Source organism: Heteronotia binoei, chromosome 21 (assembly GCF_032191835.1).
Source record: "Heteronotia binoei isolate CCM8104 ecotype False Entrance Well chromosome 21, APGP_CSIRO_Hbin_v1, whole genome shotgun sequence".
Classification (NCBI taxonomy): domain Eukaryota; kingdom Metazoa; phylum Chordata; class Lepidosauria; order Squamata; family Gekkonidae; genus Heteronotia; species Heteronotia binoei.
In genome coordinates this window covers 47,471,262-47,490,709 of record NC_083243.1, presented here as the reverse complement: position 1 = coordinate 47,490,709, position 19,448 = coordinate 47,471,262, and the positions used below count along the sequence as shown (strand labels likewise).

Sequence of the window (19,448 nt, the reverse complement as noted above, 5' to 3'; positions counted from 1 at the left end):
CAGCTACTTTGCCCAGGAATGAAACATTTGACACTGAGTGGTAGTTGGATGGATCAGCTACCCATCTTGATTCTTCTCTCTCCTAAAGAGTCTCAAAGTAGCTCAGAATCACCTTCTCTTCCTCTCCCCACAACATTCACCTTCTGAGGTGGGTGGGGCTGAGAAAGTTAATAGACTGGCCCAAGGTCACCCAGCAGCCTTCATGTGGAGGAGGAGTGGGGAATCAAACCTAGTTCTCCAGATTAGAGCCTGTTTCTTTTAACTACTACATCACAATGGCTGACTGCACTGTGCCCAGGGGTCGTTTTGTAGAAAAATACGTGGTGGAGCTCATCCAGGGATTGTTATGCAGCTGCACATACTATTCAATGCACAAGGAGGTGGAACTCTCAGAAGGAGGAGGAGGAACTCTCAGAAAGGTTCAGGAGCTGCGCTCCTGTGAGCTCCCACTGAATCTGAGGCCTGACTGTACCATATGAATAGACTGAAAACAACCTGATAAACAGGTTCAAGCTGTTGACTATAGGCCACTGTGGCAAACATAGCCACAAAGGATGCTCAGAGATACACTTGAGGGATCCTCCAGTATATATTGTTTCAGTCACAATTTTAAATCCTGATGTGATAATTTGGGATTGTCATCTTGAAACCATTTCACTAGGTGTTTAATTAATGCTTTGGAAAATATCGACTAGATTAGAGCACTGGATTGCACTGTTAGATAGCTTAGTTTCTTATTTTTAACCAGATGGCCTAGAGATGAGTAGGAGGGTATTCTAGCGCCTATATTATAGCTATATGATCATCTGCAATTTCTCTTTCTGGTTTTATTTTACTGTCCTTCTGCCATATATTTCTTTCTTCATGCACTATGTTTTGTTCATGTTTCTTTTCTTTGCTTATAATTGATCTTATGCCTAGTAAATCTTTACATATAAATTAATGAGCATGTATTCTTTACTGGTAAGTGTTTGCCCTGTGGGCAAATAAAGATCTGTATTTTCAGTGTGAATTACTCAGACTCAAAGGGATGCATCTTTGGACAAGTGTTGATGGCCACTGCTTTTCCTCCATTCCTCACAGCAATACCTGTGAAAGGCTGTTTATACAAATGAGAACTAGTGTGCTGTTGCATATATTCCCCTCTTTCTGGCACAACAAACCGACATCCACAAACCACACAGAGGAAAAGCAGAACGTTTTCCATCCGAACTGGCCCCTTCTGGCGTGTCTTCAAATATCCAAACTACATGCATCATATAGAATAACCCTAGTTTTCCTTAATTATGAGAATCAAATATTTTAAAAACAATGAAACAAGATTCTTCAATTTACTAAATCTCATGATTTCAGAAGGTTTTATACTACCTAGATAAGAGGACAGATTGTAATATTTATCAGTTCTTTTGTGATGCTTCTGAATTTGTCACAAAAAGAACTAGTTACAACCAAAAATCTCCAGCAGTCTAAAAGATTTTTAGTGCAAAGCAAATGACAATTACTCAGATCAGCCAATAATTCCAAAGGTTCTGTATGATTTCAGGGCCTTTATATATGAATGCTATTTTATTATCATATTTTTACTGTACTACTGCTAGAGGGAACTGACAAGCTACATATTTTTACTGAGTAGAGTGCGGTATTATACACAAGCCACAATAGCTATGGCATGCAGCTTGTATTTTGTTTAAATAGTAAATATACCATAGCTCAATTCTGAAAAAGAACACTACTTGATAATACATTTTTGCCCAAACGCAAGCTTCAAAAGTACTGCATCTATGCATGTACATCTATTGATGCATGTGTATATTGAAGCAGATACTGCTGAAGGCACTACACAGATTGTTAGGTAATACATTAAAAGCACTATGGGAACAATAAAATCAGTCAAATGATAAAGAAATATATTAGCACCATATTCACTGCATTTTATTCTTTTAAGGAGCAATCCTAAAGGAAGGTTATGAACTGCTTCAAATAACAGTTAAACCCCTATGCTGGCATTATGCCTACCTTAGGAACCTGCCTACCTTAGGGACCGCCTCTCTCCATATGTTCCCCAGAGAGCACTACGATCAAGTTAAAAAAATCTTCTCGAAACCCCTGGGCCAAAAGAAACCAAACTAAAAGCTACCAGAGAACAGGCGTTCTCTATGAAGGCCCCCCAATGGTGGAATCAACTGCCGGAAGAGGTGCGGGCCCTGCGGGATTTTAACCAATTCTGTAGGGCCTGCAAAACTGTCCTCTTCCAGCTAGCTTTTTAAGACGGAACCCCTGATAACATCAATAACACCGAGCCATCTTATACACAATTTGATTATATTATAATGTTATATTGTTTTATTGGTTTTACTGTTTAAATTATTAATTATATTATGTATTGTTTTATTGTATCATGGTTTTACCATGTCTTGTTAGACGCCCTGAGCCTGCCTTGGCGGGGAGGGCGGGATATAAATAAAAGATTATTATTATTATTATTATTATTATTATTATTATTATGCCAAGATGTGCTGAGGAATCCAGGACTATGCTGGTGTTTCAGCAGTGTGATACTACACTGATGCTTCTCTGATGTCATCACAGAAATGGATAGTGCTGGGGGAACAGCATGTCTAGGGCAGAGTGGAAGTTACAGTATTAAGCCTCTCTGACCCACATTCCTGCCCCTCGTGCCAATGTAATGTTACTTCAACATAACTGGTGCCAATTGTTACATATTCCTGGATTAAGTATCAATGTCCCCAATGAACACAGTGGAAGAGAAAAAAACAATTACCCCTGACTGCTTCCCACCATACCTATGCAATTGCAGCACAATACACAACACAAAACTAATCACATATCTCCTAAACTTCAACAAGGAAGCCCATATCATAGATGAGAAGGGCATGCAACAACTTCCCTGTGACTTCCAACGGGCCATGCTTGTAACACAAAGAAATGGTATACAACACAAATAGCCTAGGAAGAAAACAAGCATAACCATAGATGATGATCAGGGCTGGTAGGTTTGATTGCATGGAGAAGGTAAGTTTTCTAGAGGAAGGAATTGGTTAAGAGAATAAAAAAGTACTGTGCACTGGATTCAAAGGTTTGGATCCAATGATGCACAAGTGGAAACATAAACAGAGGTAGTGCAGTTCAGCTTTTGGAAGATCTTGTGCAACATCTAGAACTTTTCTTCCTATATATATTATAGTACTCAGAAACTAATCAATATGGGTAGCTGTATTACTCTTTTCTACTGTCAGAGACAGACTAAGAGTCCAGTAGAACCTTAAAAGACTAACAAAATTTGGTAGGGTATGAGTTTTCATAAATCATTGGTAATATAGTTAGGTGAAGAAGTGAGCAGTGACTCACAAAAACTTACCACTAATTTTGTTAGCTATTAAGGTGCTACTGGACTCTTTCACTTTTCTACTACTCAGAAAATGGTTGCACAAGATCTTGCACAAGTTAGGATACAATAAGTTTGCCTTCATGCAAGCAGCTACCACAATTTTTTCCCTCATGCTTCTGGTCATTCAAGAACTCTAGTGCAAGTGAAAATCTTGTTTCAGATCCAACCCTAAGTCGGTCTGAATGACAGTAAACTCAGAGCAAGTCCTTACCAAGTCCAAGATTACTCTGATATGTAGTAAATATTCAGGGTTTTCTTTCTGCCTCCAGAAATACTTAATACCCAAACAGATGTGCAATGGCACACAACTGGGAAACCAACTAACAATTACATCCACATAATTATTATTTTTTAAATCAAGTTTCAGGGCAACATCATCCACCAATGTTCATGTACACACACATGCTTCTATTCATCCATTTTGTTATTCATAAGATCCTGAAGGATGACTGAAACAATAGTCTTAATTTACTCTCTGGGTAGAAATGCACAGCACATTACATTTGTTGATACACCTGTATCTGTGAGAACTCCATCCTTGAGAGAAAAAAGATTCAATATAAAACCTCAAAAATCAGCACCTAAGCCTTCATTTTATTGGCTGCATTTTTTATTTTTTATCATGCCCCTCCCTGCTATTTTATAACTAACCCAATGACTTCAGCTCCCCTATGGCAATGTTATTTAATTTCTGGTAAAATTCAAACCTAAGCACACTTGTCATTTTCAAGTACAAACAAATTTAAAGTATTGCCTAATTTAGACTTCCAGTTGACCTTTAAAATATGGTTGACTTTACCAGCACATTTCCATATTAAGTGACCTCATGTTGATATATCATGCTTTTTACATGATTTTTTTGATTCATCATAGCCAGCTGGCAAACAAGTACCTCTTAGAACTTGGTTTACAGTTTGGAAAATTACTTTCAAATATGCTGGGCCCATTTTCTTCTATGTTTGAGACTTTATTTTTAAAAAATCTATGTAAGAATTGCAATTGATTTGGAAATAAAGGAACAAAAAACTTACTGTTTCTAATGTCGCTATTCGGTCCTGCAAAGAAAGAAGACATTATGAGAAAGCAAGGAGAGGTAGGTCTAATACATTTTATATACCCATAAAATAAGCCTATGTAATATTTTGTGCAGACTGCGCTATAAAAGATGGCCATTCCAAATTGCCATTTATACCTTATAGCAAGCTTGATGATGTGGCTGTTTTCCCCCCAGTGAAATACAAATACTCCATCCTGTTTTTGAGCTACGTAGTATATCTTCAGCAACTCATGCACACACATTTTATACCACAGTGGGCTATTCAGTTATTTTACATTCTGACTCAGTCCCAATCTAACAACTATGGTAAGTGTTAGTAGTTTGCTGGCTTGACCCTGGTTGAAAGCCCAAATGCCAGTGAAAGCTTGTCAAAATGAGTCAGACTCCTGAAGGATACTGATAAAGAGGCTTGCCAGTCAGATTTTGCAAGCTGTGAGGCTAGGGAAAAGAAAGAACTGCACTGGTTTGCTTAGTGGCTGATAAACCATGGGTTGGACTCTGACTAAATATTCCAACCATGGAACGCTCTGTACCTATGGCTGACAAATTTCAAATTAGTTTGGGAAATCAAGGCTTGATATTCTGGTATATGGCCCATCCTTAACCTTGATTTAGAAAATCAGTTATAACCCAAGTAAGGAAAACAAAGTTTGGTTATCGACTACGCAATTATCATTATAAACAATTAAACAGGTGTATCTATCAACTGAAGTCTGTGCCTTGTGCACACAAATGAATTGGTAGCCCTTTTACATAGTGCACAATAACAATACTCTTAATTAATTTTAGCTTTGCTACCATTCAGTTTAATTCACTACCCTCTTTCTGTGAAAAGCAAAATTCCCAGACTACTGTCCATTTATCATGAACTCCTTTTATACCTCTCTATAACCTTAAAAAGGTAAAGGTAGTCCCCTGTGCAAGAACCAGTTGTTTCCAACTCTGGGGTGACGTCACATCACAATGTTTTTACGGAGGGGTTTGCCAATGCCTTCCCCAGTCATCTACACTTTCCCCCTAGCAAGCTGGGGTACTCATTTTACCAACCTCGGAAGGATGGAAGGCTGAGTCAACCTTCAGTCGGCTACCTGAACCCAGCTTCTGCTGGGATTGAACTCAGGTTGTGAGCAGAATGCTCAGACTGCAGTATTGCAGCTTTACCACTCTGTGCCACAGGGCTCTATAATCTTACATTTCAGCTATACTGAGTGTGTCAAGTGTCATCAAGTTGCTTCTGACTTATAGAGACCCTATTTAAAGTCTTCCAAAATGTTCAATTGTTAACAGCCTTGCTCAGTTGTATTACTTTAATTTAGAATATAATGCCCCAAACAGTTTATGATATATTGAAGAAGATATAAATGACACAAGCTGTGTGCCATGAGGTTTGGGGATACATACCCAATCCTTCCCCTGACCCAGTTCAGAATGTTTTAATCAATGAAAGTAAGAAAACCCTGATGAAGGGAGGGAGATTAGTTAGGACTGGAGGGAAAACAGGTGTAATTTTTTTTTAATTACAATTTTTTATTTTAACAACCATAAGTTCAAACAAAGAAAATAGAATACAGTCATTTTGTAAAAAATATTTAACAATATCTCCCTATAGTTTTATTTATAATGGAAGTAAAGTACTATACCATTCTTCTAAAAATAGGTCATAGGGTTATTTAGGAAGATTTCCTGTTGAGTTAAGAAACCAAAATTCTACTGTTATTTCTTCATATGACTCTGGTGACATATTACTGGAAGAGAAAGCTATTTTACTCAATATGAAATAGCCCCAAATTCTTATTAGCCTGTTTTGTAATTTAGGTATGTTTTTGTCCATCCACTTGCTTGCCAATAAAATTTCTGCTATTGTCATTAAAATAACTATTATCTCTTTCTTCCTCATTTCTGCCATTGATCGTTTCCAGTGTTCTGGTAAAATAACTTCAGGTTTAAAAGATACATTGATTTGTAATGTTTAGTTAATACAATGAATAATTTGTTTCCAGTATTTTTGAATATACGAACAAGACCACCAAGCATGAAAAGTAGCAAATTTGACCAGTGTTTTGTGCAATATGGTGAAGAGGAGCCCTTTATATTATATAATACTGATGGAGGTAAGCACCTTCAAATTAATAATCTGATGACCTGAAACTTTATTGCAAAATAAACTTGGCAAATTCCAGATCTGTATCCTGTCCTCTTTTTGAGAGTTGTTTTTTAAAAACTAAATGCCATTGTTTTGGGTATAATATTATTCCCTCTTCGTTTTAATAGTTTGTATAGTAAGATAATTAAGCCTGCTTGTTGCTCTTCGTTATCGTTTAGCAACTGTTTGGATGGGGTCATGTCTCAACCTCATCTCTTTGAGTTAAGGAGACCCTAAGAGGTATTTGACTTGTAAGTATTTATACTAATGTATCTTTTCATTTTTTGCTCCTTGTTTTGCCAATTATATTCTTTTTTGCCCAACAGGTGTTTTATGAGGCTTATCCCAGTTTCTTTCCAAACCCAAAATTCTGCTGGATCTTGACCTAGTATGAACCAGTTTTGGTGAGTATAAGATGCTTGATTAGATATGTCTGGAACCAGGTTTTTCTTCCTATAAAGGCAAATCTTTAAAAATTATTTATTACATTGGCTAAAGTTTGATTTTAGGCTTTCTGGATTCCACAATACATCATATAGAAGATCAGGGGCTAAAGGTTCTAATTCACTAGCTACCCAATCTGGAGGCTGCGGTGCTACAGCTGCTCTGAAAAGTATTGCCAAGTTGGCTGCTTCATAATATGTTTTCAAATATGATAAGTCAATACACCCACTGCCTGCCAATCTAGGTAAAGTTTTGAAATTAACTCTAGCTTTCTTATAGGCCCATAAGAATTTGTTAGGAGTGCCTTACCAGCTCTTCAGTGTCTCTCTTGTAATGTTTAAAGGTAATGTTCTAAATAAAAATAGATATCCTGGGATCATAAATGCTTTAATAATGTTCAGTCTGTCAGACCAAAAGTTTGTTTTGGCATTCCATTTGTTTAAGGTCCTTTTAATTTCATCTTGAAGTTTTTGGAAATTATATAAAAACTAGCAGTAAAGCCCATTGTAGGAAGAAATACAACGGGCCCTAGAAAAAATATTCGGGGGGGGGTGATGAATGTGTAGGTGGCAGGAAGGAAGGAAGGTAGACAAACAGAATGAAGAGGGAAAAAAGAGAGAAAGAATGGTAGGGAAAAGATGGGGAGAAAAGAGTGAGAGAAAGGTTCTTTCTCCATTCAGCTTTGCTCCAGATCTACTGAGCACTGAATCCACCTGCTACAAACTCACATCATTCAAAATGCTTCTGCATTTAAAAATATGCTTCTCACCTTTTGCGGGGTTTTACTTCTATATCTGAAAAGAAGGAAGCCCCAGGCAAGAATTCCTACCCACTGTGTGGCAGTGTGCACATTGCTGCTGTGCGCCGCCTCTTTCACCTGCCTGGAACCCAGGCAGAAGAAGGGGGTGGTGGGGCACCTCTCCGCCACTTGGAGGCTGCCTTCTTTTGCCACCACCTCTTTTGCCTGGCCAGGACCCTGGCAGGCCCAGTGCTAGGGTTTTGGGTGCCCCAGGCCGGCACCAGTCCTGTGCTCCGCAACTGTGCCTGCCATGCTGCCGCACTCCCACTCACAAGGAGAGCAGGTGCAGTGGTGTGGAAGGATGGGTGGGAAGGCTCTGGCTGAGCCGGGCTTATGCAGTGTGCTCTTGGAGGCGCAGAGCACCTCTGAGAGCGCACTACAGAAGCATTCTCCTCCAAGTCATGCTCAGAGAAGCTGCGCTGATGCCCCACCTGGCTGTGTTCACCTTGAAGGCAAGAGCAGCCATGCGGGATGCATTTTCCTTTGAGTTGGGCCTCCCTTGCAAGGGAAGCCCAGCTTGGAGAAGCTGTGCTGATGCCCCACCCGGCTGCCTTCACCTTGAAGGCAAGAGCAGCTGGGCGGGGTGTATTCTCCTCCGAGCTGAGCTTTTCTTGTGAAGGAAGCCCTGTTTGGAGGAGAGCAAATGTCAATATACCTCTGAGCAGTGCACCTAGCGACTTCCTGAATCAGTGCTCTTGCAAGTGAACGATGGACAGGGCTTTGGGAGGAGTTTTAAAACTCAGAGGGAAAGTTCTACAATTACAAACTTAAAACCGCATGTTCAAGAATACTGCAGGGCAACTCCAGGATGAAAGCTCTTTCGTTGTCCATTCAAGAAAATATACGTAGAAGACTTTAGAAAATACAAAGCAAGACAGAAGTGACAGAGATATGCAGTGTAGAGGATTACTTTTAAATACATACAAAGACAAATTTTTCTGCCAAGTGTAGAAACAGCCAAAGAGAAATGGAAGGAAGGAAGGTAGACAGACAGAGGCTGCAATCACACACATTAAATAATGCAGTTTCAATCCAGTTTCAAAGCATTTTCCATCTGGATTTTGCTAGTTCACACAGTAAAATCCAGTTGGAAAGTGCATTGGAAGTGGATTGAAAGCAGGGTTGCCAATCCCCAAGTAGTTTGGAGGCCCTACCCCTGCTTCAGGGTCATCAGAAAGCGGTGGGGGGGAATGTTTGCTGGGTACTCAATTATTCCCTATGGAGACCAATTACTATAGGGTAGAATGGAGAATTGATCTGTGGGTATCTGGGGCTCTAGAGGAGTTGTTTTTGAGGTAGAGGCACCAAATTTGTAGCATAGTATCTGATACCTCTCCTAAAAATACTGTCCAAGTTTCAAAAAGATTCAACCAGGGGGTCAAATTCTCTGAGCCCCCCAAAAGGCGCCTCTATCTTTCATTATTTCTAAAGGAGGGAAGGAATTTAAAAGGTGTGTGGTCCCTTTAAATGTGATGGCCAGAACTCCCTTTAAAGTTCAATTATGCTTATCACACCCTTGCTCCTGGCTCCATCCCAATTCTTCCTGGCTCCACGCCCAAAGTCCCCAGATATTTCTTAAATTGGACCTGGCAACCCTAATTGAAAGTGCATTATTTAGTGTGTGTGATCGCAGCCAGAATGAAAGAAAAAGACAGAAAGACAGAGATACAGAGAAAGAATAAGAGAAAGAACAGAAGGAAGGTAGAAAAATGAGGGGGAGGAAGGAGTGAGAACGGGTCATTTTGTAGAAGGTGCCAGAGCATTAGCACAACTCATTTACATAACTCTTTCCATATGCCACACACCCCTGACATCTCTGGAAGGTGTACTAAATTATATCAGCTCAGCATCTACTTTAACATGCTTCTTGAATTATAATTGTCACCTTTCTCCCATCATACTTTTAAAATTACTTTCTCCTATGTGGCCACAGTGGGATGAGGAAGATTTCCACCTGTTTGCTTTATATGTTTTGGCTATTTCCCCATTTTTTTGTGGGGAAAAATATTAGAAAGTTTGTCAAATCTTAGAGTTTAGCAAAATTCTCACAGGGGTTTGAACTATGGATCCCAGAAGCAAGTTTGGTTTGTTTTTTTTTTGGGGGGGGGGGGTGTTAAGAAAGAAAGAGCACAATAAAATTTAGAGGTTCTGGAACTTCACTCCTGTGAGCTCCTGCCCAAAATGAGACCTGTGAGAGAAATAAAAAGGAGAAGGAAGATAAAAGAAAAGAAAAAACAAAGACAGAGAAAGAATGAGAGGAATGAATGAAGTGAGAGTTATGTAAAAATCTGGGAGAAAGGAATAACATAAAGGCAAAGGAAGGAAGGAAGACCGGTAGACAGAGAAATGACACAAAGACAGGCAAACAGGCAGGAAGGTAGGCAGCCATTAGAAGCCTGCCTTTCACCCCTACCACTTGCAGGTGGGGGGAGGGGGAGCGAAAGGGAGCCTTCAAATGGCTTCCAGCCTCTTAAAGCAAGCAGCCCACTGTAGCCTAACCTGAACAGAAACAGTGAAGACTATTTGCAGGTGGAAAGGTGAGCCGACTGAAGCTGAATCCGATGAAGACAGAGGTCCTTTGCCTAAGTCGTGGCGGCCTGAGCAGGGAAATCCCCCTACCAGCCTTTGACGGGGTGCCACTATCAATGGCGCCCAAAGTCAGAAGCTTGGGGGTGATGTTGGAAGCCTCCCTGTCAATGGAGGCCCAGATAGTAGTAACTGTGAAAGCTGCCTTTTTTCATCTGAGGCGGGTGAACAGTTGGTTCGCTTCCTCGACCGTTGCAACCTGGCAACTGTGATCCATGCAACAGTCACCTTGAGATTGGACTATTGTAATGCCCTCTCCTTGGGGCTGCCTTTGTCATGAACCCGGAAACTCCAGCTAGTGTAGAATGTGGCTGCTAGGCCGCTATTGGGCTGCCCAAGTGGGAGCACATACAGCCAGCGCTGCAGGAACTGCACTGACTACCAATAGTGTACCGGATTCGTTACAAGGTGCTAGTTATTATTTTTAAAGCTCTGTATGGCTGAGGACCCGTTTACCTGAGGGACCGTCTATCCTCACAGGTTCCCCAGAGGGTACTAAGATCTGGATCCCAACATCTCCTAGTGATTCCCAGGCTGAGGGAGGCAAGATTAGTGGCCATCAGGGATCGGGCCTTTTCAGTGGCTATGACTTTGATGTAAGCCGCCCTGTGCCTGCCTTGATGGGGAGGGCGGGGTATAAATCGAATTAAACATAAACAAACAAGGTGATACAGAGCCAGTATAGAGTCTGTTCCTGCTACCGCTGAACTTCCCCCTCCCCCCCATTGTGATGGAACATTCCTTTTTTTTTCAGTTGAAGATGTTTAACTGTTTTCTGTCAGAGTTTGCTTCAGTGTAGTTATTGAACAATGTTCAATTTTATTTAAGCGAGTATGTCTTCCACATGATATTAGTTCACACTGGATTCAACCACAGACTGTGCTGTAAATGAAGAGCTGGAATATTGCCCCATAAGGAGGAGTTTCTGGCATATTTATAAATAGAATGTATATGCTTCATCTCTCGAACAGTAGAGGCTGGATGTGTGTACTGGGCAAGCGCAACTTTGGCAGGAAGTGTGAGTTGGAGGTGGCAAAATGGTGGCAGCATTGTTTGGGGGGGGGGGAGATGAACTGAGGAGAGGCAGCAGTAATCAGTATGGCTCCAAGAAAACCTCTCAACAGAGAACTGTCTTGCTCAAAGGTTAGTGGCCTTCTGATGGGGTTCTGGCCTGACAGGGCCAGCAGGAGGTAGGTCACAGCGAGGCTACCCAATGAAAGGGGAGAGTGGTGACAGAGTGCAAGGCCACTCCTATGGTAGCCACAACCTTCAATAAAAATTAAGGATTCAGCCACCCGTTAGGCTATTATATATATAATTCTGAGATGTTGTTTGGAAGGTATACATCTGGATTTTGCCAGTTTCTCTGCATGGGTATGTTCGTGATAGGGTTTCTCTGATGATCATTCCTCACAGTTCTTCCTAGATTGTTTAAAATTGTAGTCTTTCACCATATTTTATATAACCTTCACAAGGAGAAAGACTAGCAGAGGGAAAATGTTATCTGAAGACAAAAATTAAAAAAAACCACAAAACTATTTTCCTGAATGTTTAAAGCTGAGGAGTTAATCTGTCTAGTTCTTTCCATTGGCTTTTTTGGTAGCAGGAACTCCTTTGGATATTAGGCCACATACCCCTGATGTAGCCAATCCTCCAAGAGCTTACAGGGCTCTTAGTACAGAGTCTACTGTAAACTCCAGGAGGACTGGCTACCTCAGGGGTGTGAGGCCTAATATCCAAAGGAGTTCCTGCTATAATAAATCCCTGTATTACTTAACCTAAGAACATGAATGAAAGTTTTCACAGAATTTGCTTCATTGGTTCCTTGATAAACCAGTTTTCAGCAAAGTTTTAAAAGATAAATAAAAACTCTGCATCTAATATTAGCAGCCCTAAGTCTACTATTACTTCACCACTTCCTTCCACGGGATGCTTTGGCCTAATGTGTTGGAGTTAGCAATGCTTCAGATTGCTCAGTGAACAGGTGGCCAATTTACATGCTTCTGTGTGGTCATGGATGCCCTTTCTACTGCACAGGGAGCCATAGGATGCATCAAGAGGGTTTGTGTTCATTTATATGCCACTAAATATGATATAAAAATTTAGCTGAGTCACATGCCTATTTTAGAATGGAATAAGGTTTTCAAATTTAAGACAGAGAGGAGGCATTTACTTTTTCCAATGATAAACTAATACATATTTTAGCTGGGTTTCATTTATGGAGGCTAACCAAGCACCTCCGGTTGGGAAGAAAAAATCTGGAGAAATGAGGATCTGGAGAAATAAGAAGTCCAATTATGGAAGCATTTGCAGCTCAAGGGAGTGGTGTGGCTCAGTGATAGAGCATACAAAAAGGTCCCAGATCCAGTTTCAAGAATCTGCAGTTAACAGAATTTAGTTAGCAGGTGCCTGGAAAAAGGTTTCTTAGCCTGAGTCATTGAATAGGCAATGCCTGTCAGAGTATGGAATGCTTAAGCAGATGGATCAGTTCCTTTGTACAAGGCAGATTCCACATTGCCAAAGGTGCATAGAGTATTACTTGTGGTTGGCAAATTTCTCATACACATACAAAGGATAAAAATAGTCCAAAGAGTGGGGTCAAAAAGGCCATGATATATAAAAGGCAACAGGTCTGCAGATCTTAACAACAAAAAGAACAAAATCCAAAGAGGGTAGCTAGAAGTCTTGTGGCACCTAGCAGAATAAAAGATTGGTTGTCAAACATCTGTTTTTATGGTTCCACAAAACCCTTTCGTGTTCTTCATACAGACTCAAACAGCTACCTCTTTAGGATTTCTTTTTATCTTCTGTACATATACGACCTGCTACAGACCTACTGTTCTCTCCTATAGTTCATGGCCTTTTGGTTCATTGTTAACATTATTATTTGTATCTGTGTGCAGGCGCATACTTGCACAAAGAAGTCGATAGTTCATGCTTATGACACAGTAGGCTGTAGACCTTGAAAGCTTATGGCATAATAAATGTTAGTTTTCAAGATGTCACAAGACTGTCTATTGTGAAGACAGACTAAACAAGCTACCTTTCTGGGAACATATCTTCAAACTGGAATGCAAAAGCTCCATGGCAAAGTAAGCAATTTCAGAACAATGAAGTTGATATGATGCAGAAACTGAGTGCTTATTCTTCAGAATTATGAAGACACTCTACATGTCTGGTTTGTGAACAGGATTATGAGGGACCAGAAAGAAAAGACCAGAGTGTATGCCACAAAATTTAAATAAGAGCCAACAACCAATCCAAAGGACCAGAGCGGACAGGAACCAGAATTTAGACTGAGAACAAGACAAACACATGAAATGATCACAGATAGTCTCTGCAAAGGTTTTCCTCTAAAGTCACAAACATGTCAAAAATCTCATAGGAATGTACTCAGAGGTCAGGCTAAATAATCATGTTAAAAGGTGATTTCCAAGATTCACCATGATGAATTCTTTTATAGGGATTTATTCAGATTCAACTAAATTTATTTAACTCATAAAGTACTGAATACACTCATCAAAGGACAAAGCAGATGAGGCCAATTCCATACTAGACCTTTAATCATGGTTCAGCCTTGTTCCCAAACTGATTTTCTACACTAGAATCATAGAATCATAAACCCACAGAGTTGGTTTCTACGATTCCATGACTCAAGTGTAGAATGTCAGTTTGGGGACAGGGCTGAACCAGAATTAAAGGTCTAGTGTCTTTATGCCCAAATAATGCAGAGACAATTCCAAAATAAAGTTAATTACTTCAAATTACTACCAAAGTAGCTGTAGGGACAGAGCAAGGCAGCACACATATTTCCTTCATATTAAGAAAAACTTTTTATGGACACTGTAGTACCTCCAAATAAATTACAATGATCCATTGTACGCTTGTGGGAACGAAATCAAAGTCACCCCCCCACACACACACACACACACTCATAGCTTTTGAAACAATACCTAGACAAAAACCAAAACAAACAAAATTCTGGGTATGTTGCTGGGTTACAACACCTATAAAGTACCTTTTGACTTTCCTATTAAATGAAATGTCTTTTCCCACAATGAGTTTAGCAGCAAAGTTTGTAGTGCTATATTCATTTTTGCTATACCTGATGCTACTGATCGATTAAAACCTGACCGTTTAGATCAGATGTTATTTAATTTTAACAGATGTATGATGGCTGATTTTGTTAGTAATGGTAGTGTAATCTTATTTTGTGATTTTCATTATATTTAGGAGCTGCCAATTAGGTTTGAGAATGCTTGGTTGTGTCTGACTTTTGTGATGCAATTACTGTGCATTGTAAGGGCCCACTGGGTGAGCAATAAGCTTGAACTTGACAGTATACATTTATACAGAGATGCAGGAGCTCCTTTGTACAAGCACAGCAGGGCATCTCAGCTGGACAACAAGCACTGGTTAGCTGCCTGGACAGATTTCAAAAATAGAAAGCTGCCATTGCCAACTTAAGCAAAGTTGCACTCTTCTAGACTTCCATGGACAGAAGGGTAACTCTGTTTAGGATTGCACTATGAGGCACATTCTGCTTGCATTTGCTCTTTCAGAGATAGATCAGTGGTTTCATTTGATGAGATAAGGAGACCAGGCTTTTATTCTCTCACTAGGGATAAGGCCCGTTGTGAAGAAAAATACAATGGGCTCTAGAAAGAAGCTCTGGATGAGTGCCCCCCTTGCTGTCTTCTCACCCACACAAGTGAAGGCATTCACTCCCGCCCTCACACCTCAAGGGGAGTTGATCTCTGCCATCTGGAAAGCAGTTGTAATTCTGAGTGATCTCCAGCTCTCACCTGGAGATTGGTAACAGTTGTTCTCCAGGAGGAAATGGCTGGTTTGGAGGGTGGTGTATGGCACTGTACCTGTTTGAGGTCCCACCACTCCTCAAACCCTACCTTCTCCAGGCTTGACCCTTTGAATCTCCAAGAATTTCCTAATCTAGAGTTGGCAACCCTATTTCTTTCCCTTTATCTGCCCCTCTGACTTCAGCTTTCCATTGCCTCCCCCCTCCCTGCAGCCTCTACTTAGGAAAAGGAGTCTGGAGTTGGAGGGGGGACAAAGAAGCTAACATTAATATCCTCTCCCCCCTTTGATCTTCACCACAACCATGCGAGGTAGGTGAGGCTGGAAGTGTGTGACTGGTCTGAAATCAGTCAGTCAGCTTCCACAAAAAACCCCTAGGTCTGGCAGACCCTACTCTGAAGCCCTAACTCATATTCACAAACTCCACCACAGAATCTCCCACCAACCTGGAATTGGCAGTCATAATCAAGACTGGCCTCAATGAATTCTCCCTCAGAACTCTTTAGCAATACCTTTCAAAACAACACTCTCTGATAATGCTGACTTCAATCTCTCTCTGTCTCTCGCTTTCCCTCCCTCCCTGTATCTGGCCTACTTTGACAGGACACCATTTCCCACCCTGAATGGGTATTTCATTCCCAGAGGATAGGGAGGAGTCCTCAGCCAATCGAGAGAAAGCGTTCCCTCTTCCTCTGTCCCAGGAAATCTTTCTTTCTCTCCTCTGCAAAGCAGAGCAACAGGCAGCTTAGCCAGAACCAAGATTGTTTGTCTTTTACTGACAGACTCAGCTTGGCTGGCTAGCAACAACCACTCGGGCGGGAGAGAGGAGCAGAGTCAACCAATGAGTTCACCTTTAAAGGTCAAAATAGGTCTTGAAAAGGCCTTCCCCACTGCCTTTTACTGAGAGAACCAAGCTTGGTGGCTTTTAACTGAAAGAAGCAAGGTAAGTTGCCTAGCAGCAGCCACTGCCTAGCATTTTCTAGCAAACCTCTCAGTTACTGATATGCCGGTCTGGCCTCCAGTAACTCTAGAGGAAATCAGTGAGTTATTGAAGGATTTAAAAGCGGGTAAAGCACCTGGCCCTGATGGCCTTCCCGCTGAGGTATTCACAAAGTTTGCCGATTGGTGGCTCTTGCCCCTTGCAAAATTGTTCTCTTTTATCGATCTGCATGGCTCCATCCCTGACTCTTGGCTTGACTCTATAATTATTCCAATATACAAAAAGGGGGGGTTGGAGTTACCAGAAAATTTCCACCCCATTAGTTTATTATCTATAGTGGGCAAACTGTATGCAAAACATTTAGAACTCCGATTAACTGACTGGATGCGCCTAGGCAACATCATAGGTCCTGAACAGATTGGTTTCTCCAAAGGCAAATCTGCTATGGATCACTGCTGCACTCTGGCCTTCCTTGCTGAAAAATATATGCATACCGGGTCAAAAAAATTATACGCTGCCTTCATCGATTTGAAGGGTGCTTTTGATTCAATAGATAGAGCCCAACTGTCTATCTATCAATAGATAGAGCCCAACTATGGATCAAGCTGGGAATGGACCCTCGTCTGCTGTTTCTCTTGATGAAACTTCATTCTAATACCTTTTGCCAAGTGAAATTTTCTTCTAGCGGTGACTTGACTAGTAAAATCCCAGTGTTAAAGGGGGTTAAACAAGGTTGCGTGCTGGCCCCGCATCTTTTAAATCTATTTTTAACTGACCTGGCACAATTTTTGAACCCTGTCAACGGTCATCCGCCTAAACTTGCAGGCTGAGCGGTCCCCTTATTACTTTATGCCGATGACACTACCATCCTCTCTTGTACAAGAGTGGGCCTGCAAAGGTATTTGAATGCCTTTTATGACTACTGTAATTGTAATTCACTTACTATCAATTACACCAAATCTAAAGTAGTTGTCTTTTCAAACTGCTGGCGCCCACAGAGATGGTTTATTGGCAATTCAACAATCGAGCAAACAAAAAATTTTAAATACTTGGGGATCACTTTTAACCACAAGTTAAGCTGGGTTTCACATCGTAACAACACCGTCAACTTGGCTAAATGTTCAGCTGCTCAAATTAAACAGTTTTTCTTTGCAAGGGGCAACCAATTAGTTCCAGCAGCTATTAAAGTGTTCAAAGCCAAAACGCTTGCCCAAATCCTCTATGGTATCCCTATTTGGATCTCAGCTTTTACCAGGAAAGTGGAGGGCATTCAAGCCTCATTCTTTAGACAAATTCTTGGTTTGCCAAAATGTGTATCCTACTTTGCTCTCTGCTCTGAAGTGGGTCAGTCTTTGGTGGAGACAAAAGCCTGGATTGCAGTGTTTAAATTCTGGCTCAAAATTCATTTTAGAACAGATCCCAACAGCCTTCTTGATTGTATGAAAAGAGACCCATATATTTCATCCTGGACAGCAGTGCTTCTGTCTAAACTCAATCAATTGGGGTTAGAGGTAGATGATTTTTCTACCGCTGATGAGTCATATATCTTCAGATGTATTAAACTGAGACTATGGGAATCGGAGGAAACGAAATTACGGCCAACTGACCCTTATATTTGCTCTCCAGCTTCCTTAGGTCTCTATGCTTTTTGTGACAAAATGCCCAATTATCTATCAGACCTAACCACTCCAAGTCATCGCAGGGCATTTATGTTGGCTAGACTAAACGCGTTTCCCTCCAAAGTTTTACAAGGGAGATATCAGCGAGTCCCTTTAGCCGACAGACTTTGCTCCTGTGGAGCAAATACCCCTGACTCAATCCAGCATATATTGCTTGATTGTTCTTTATACCATAACCTCCGTAAAGATTTATTTGGCAAGCTTTCTTTTTCTCGAGATTTGTCTATTCTGCCACCCTGTTATTATTTATTGAGTGATACTGAGGGGGTGGTTAGTGAGGCTATGGCAAAATTTCTGGCTGACATCCTTAAATTTAATCCTGACCATGTTTGAATGCATCTGTAAGCTCGGTTTTATTTTGATTTTATCTCCAATGTTTAAATTTTTATATTCTGTGTATTTTTATCTGAATCTATTATGCCATTAAAGGTTTGGTATGGGTATGGGGGCCTAGCATTTTCCCCGAGGGCCAATCCTTGTCTGTCCTTGGGCCACCAGTGGGTGAGGAAAAGCAGAGTCAACCAAGATGAAAGGGGAATTATATATAAAAGATGCCAAAGCTGAACTTAGGATAGATCAAGTGATGCCTTATAAGAATCAGAAGTTCATGTCTGATATGTTTTCTTTTTTGAGAGTAAATGTTCTTCACAGGTCAGAAGAGTGCTTCTCAGTGTTTTATTGGCAATAGGTAGCTTGTCTGACTCAGACTAGTAGAAAAACCCTGGCCATCCAGTTCCTGTAAACAAAAACAAAATGAGGCAGCTAGTTAGCTATTCACCTGTCCACCACTCCAAGAGGTGAGAAGCAATTCTGATCTGTGACCTCCTCAGAGGAAAACAGTTTCCTCTTAAGCCTGACTAAAAAATGAAGCTAGCAATCAAGGACATTTCCCCGTGAGTCCTCACACATGCTTAGAATGTCATTTAAACTGAGGGTAACACAGCCATGTGGGCTAAGTTGATGTACTAGCACAATATCCACCAGTGCAAACTAGGCATGCATAGCTCCTCTACACAGGCTACAGCACAGTGTGAACAAGACAATGGACTCATCCAAAGTCTCATGGGAAAGTTGTAGATCTCACTAGTCTCATGTTTAAATCAGGCTCCCGGATACCACAATTCAGGAAAAAACTCAGCTAGTCTTTCTTGAATTTTAACAACCAGCTGAACAAAGAATGGCCAACTCTTCCTTGACAAGATAGCCTTCTTACATCAGCTCAACCCTCACCCTTAGGAACAAAAGTTGATACCATTATTTGTATGTATAAAACAAGGGATTAGGATGTCACTCACATGACAAAAATTCTTATATGAGAGTGATTTCTGCACAGATATTTTAATAAAACTCACATATAGATGAGGACAGACTATTATTGCATCATGTGCAAAGGAGCCCAGTCAGTTGAGGCTTCCCTGACTACCATGCAGGCAATGGCAGATGACATACATATAGGATCCACATGAATTCTGACATGGAAGAAACTTCTGTCGTGGACCTGCGCAAAGTGTAATCCATTAAAGACAAATTCAGGTAACCAGTGCAAGGTTTCTGCATTCAAATCAGAAAGTAGGAA

General features: G+C 40.8%; 1 protein-coding gene across 5 annotated transcripts in view; it reads right to left on the bottom strand.

Moving 5' to 3' along the window:
* Positions 1-19,448, bottom strand: part of CEP128 (centrosomal protein 128) — a 323,574-nt gene that overhangs the window by 49,039 nt on the left and 255,087 nt on the right. For all 5 annotated transcript variants that reach the window (XM_060261805.1, XM_060261808.1, XM_060261806.1 and 2 more), the window contains one exon: positions 4,441-4,464. In XM_060261805.1, coding sequence (XP_060117788.1) covers positions 4,441-4,464 — 24 coding nt within the window. The remainder of the gene's footprint in view (positions 1-4,440; positions 4,465-19,448) is intronic.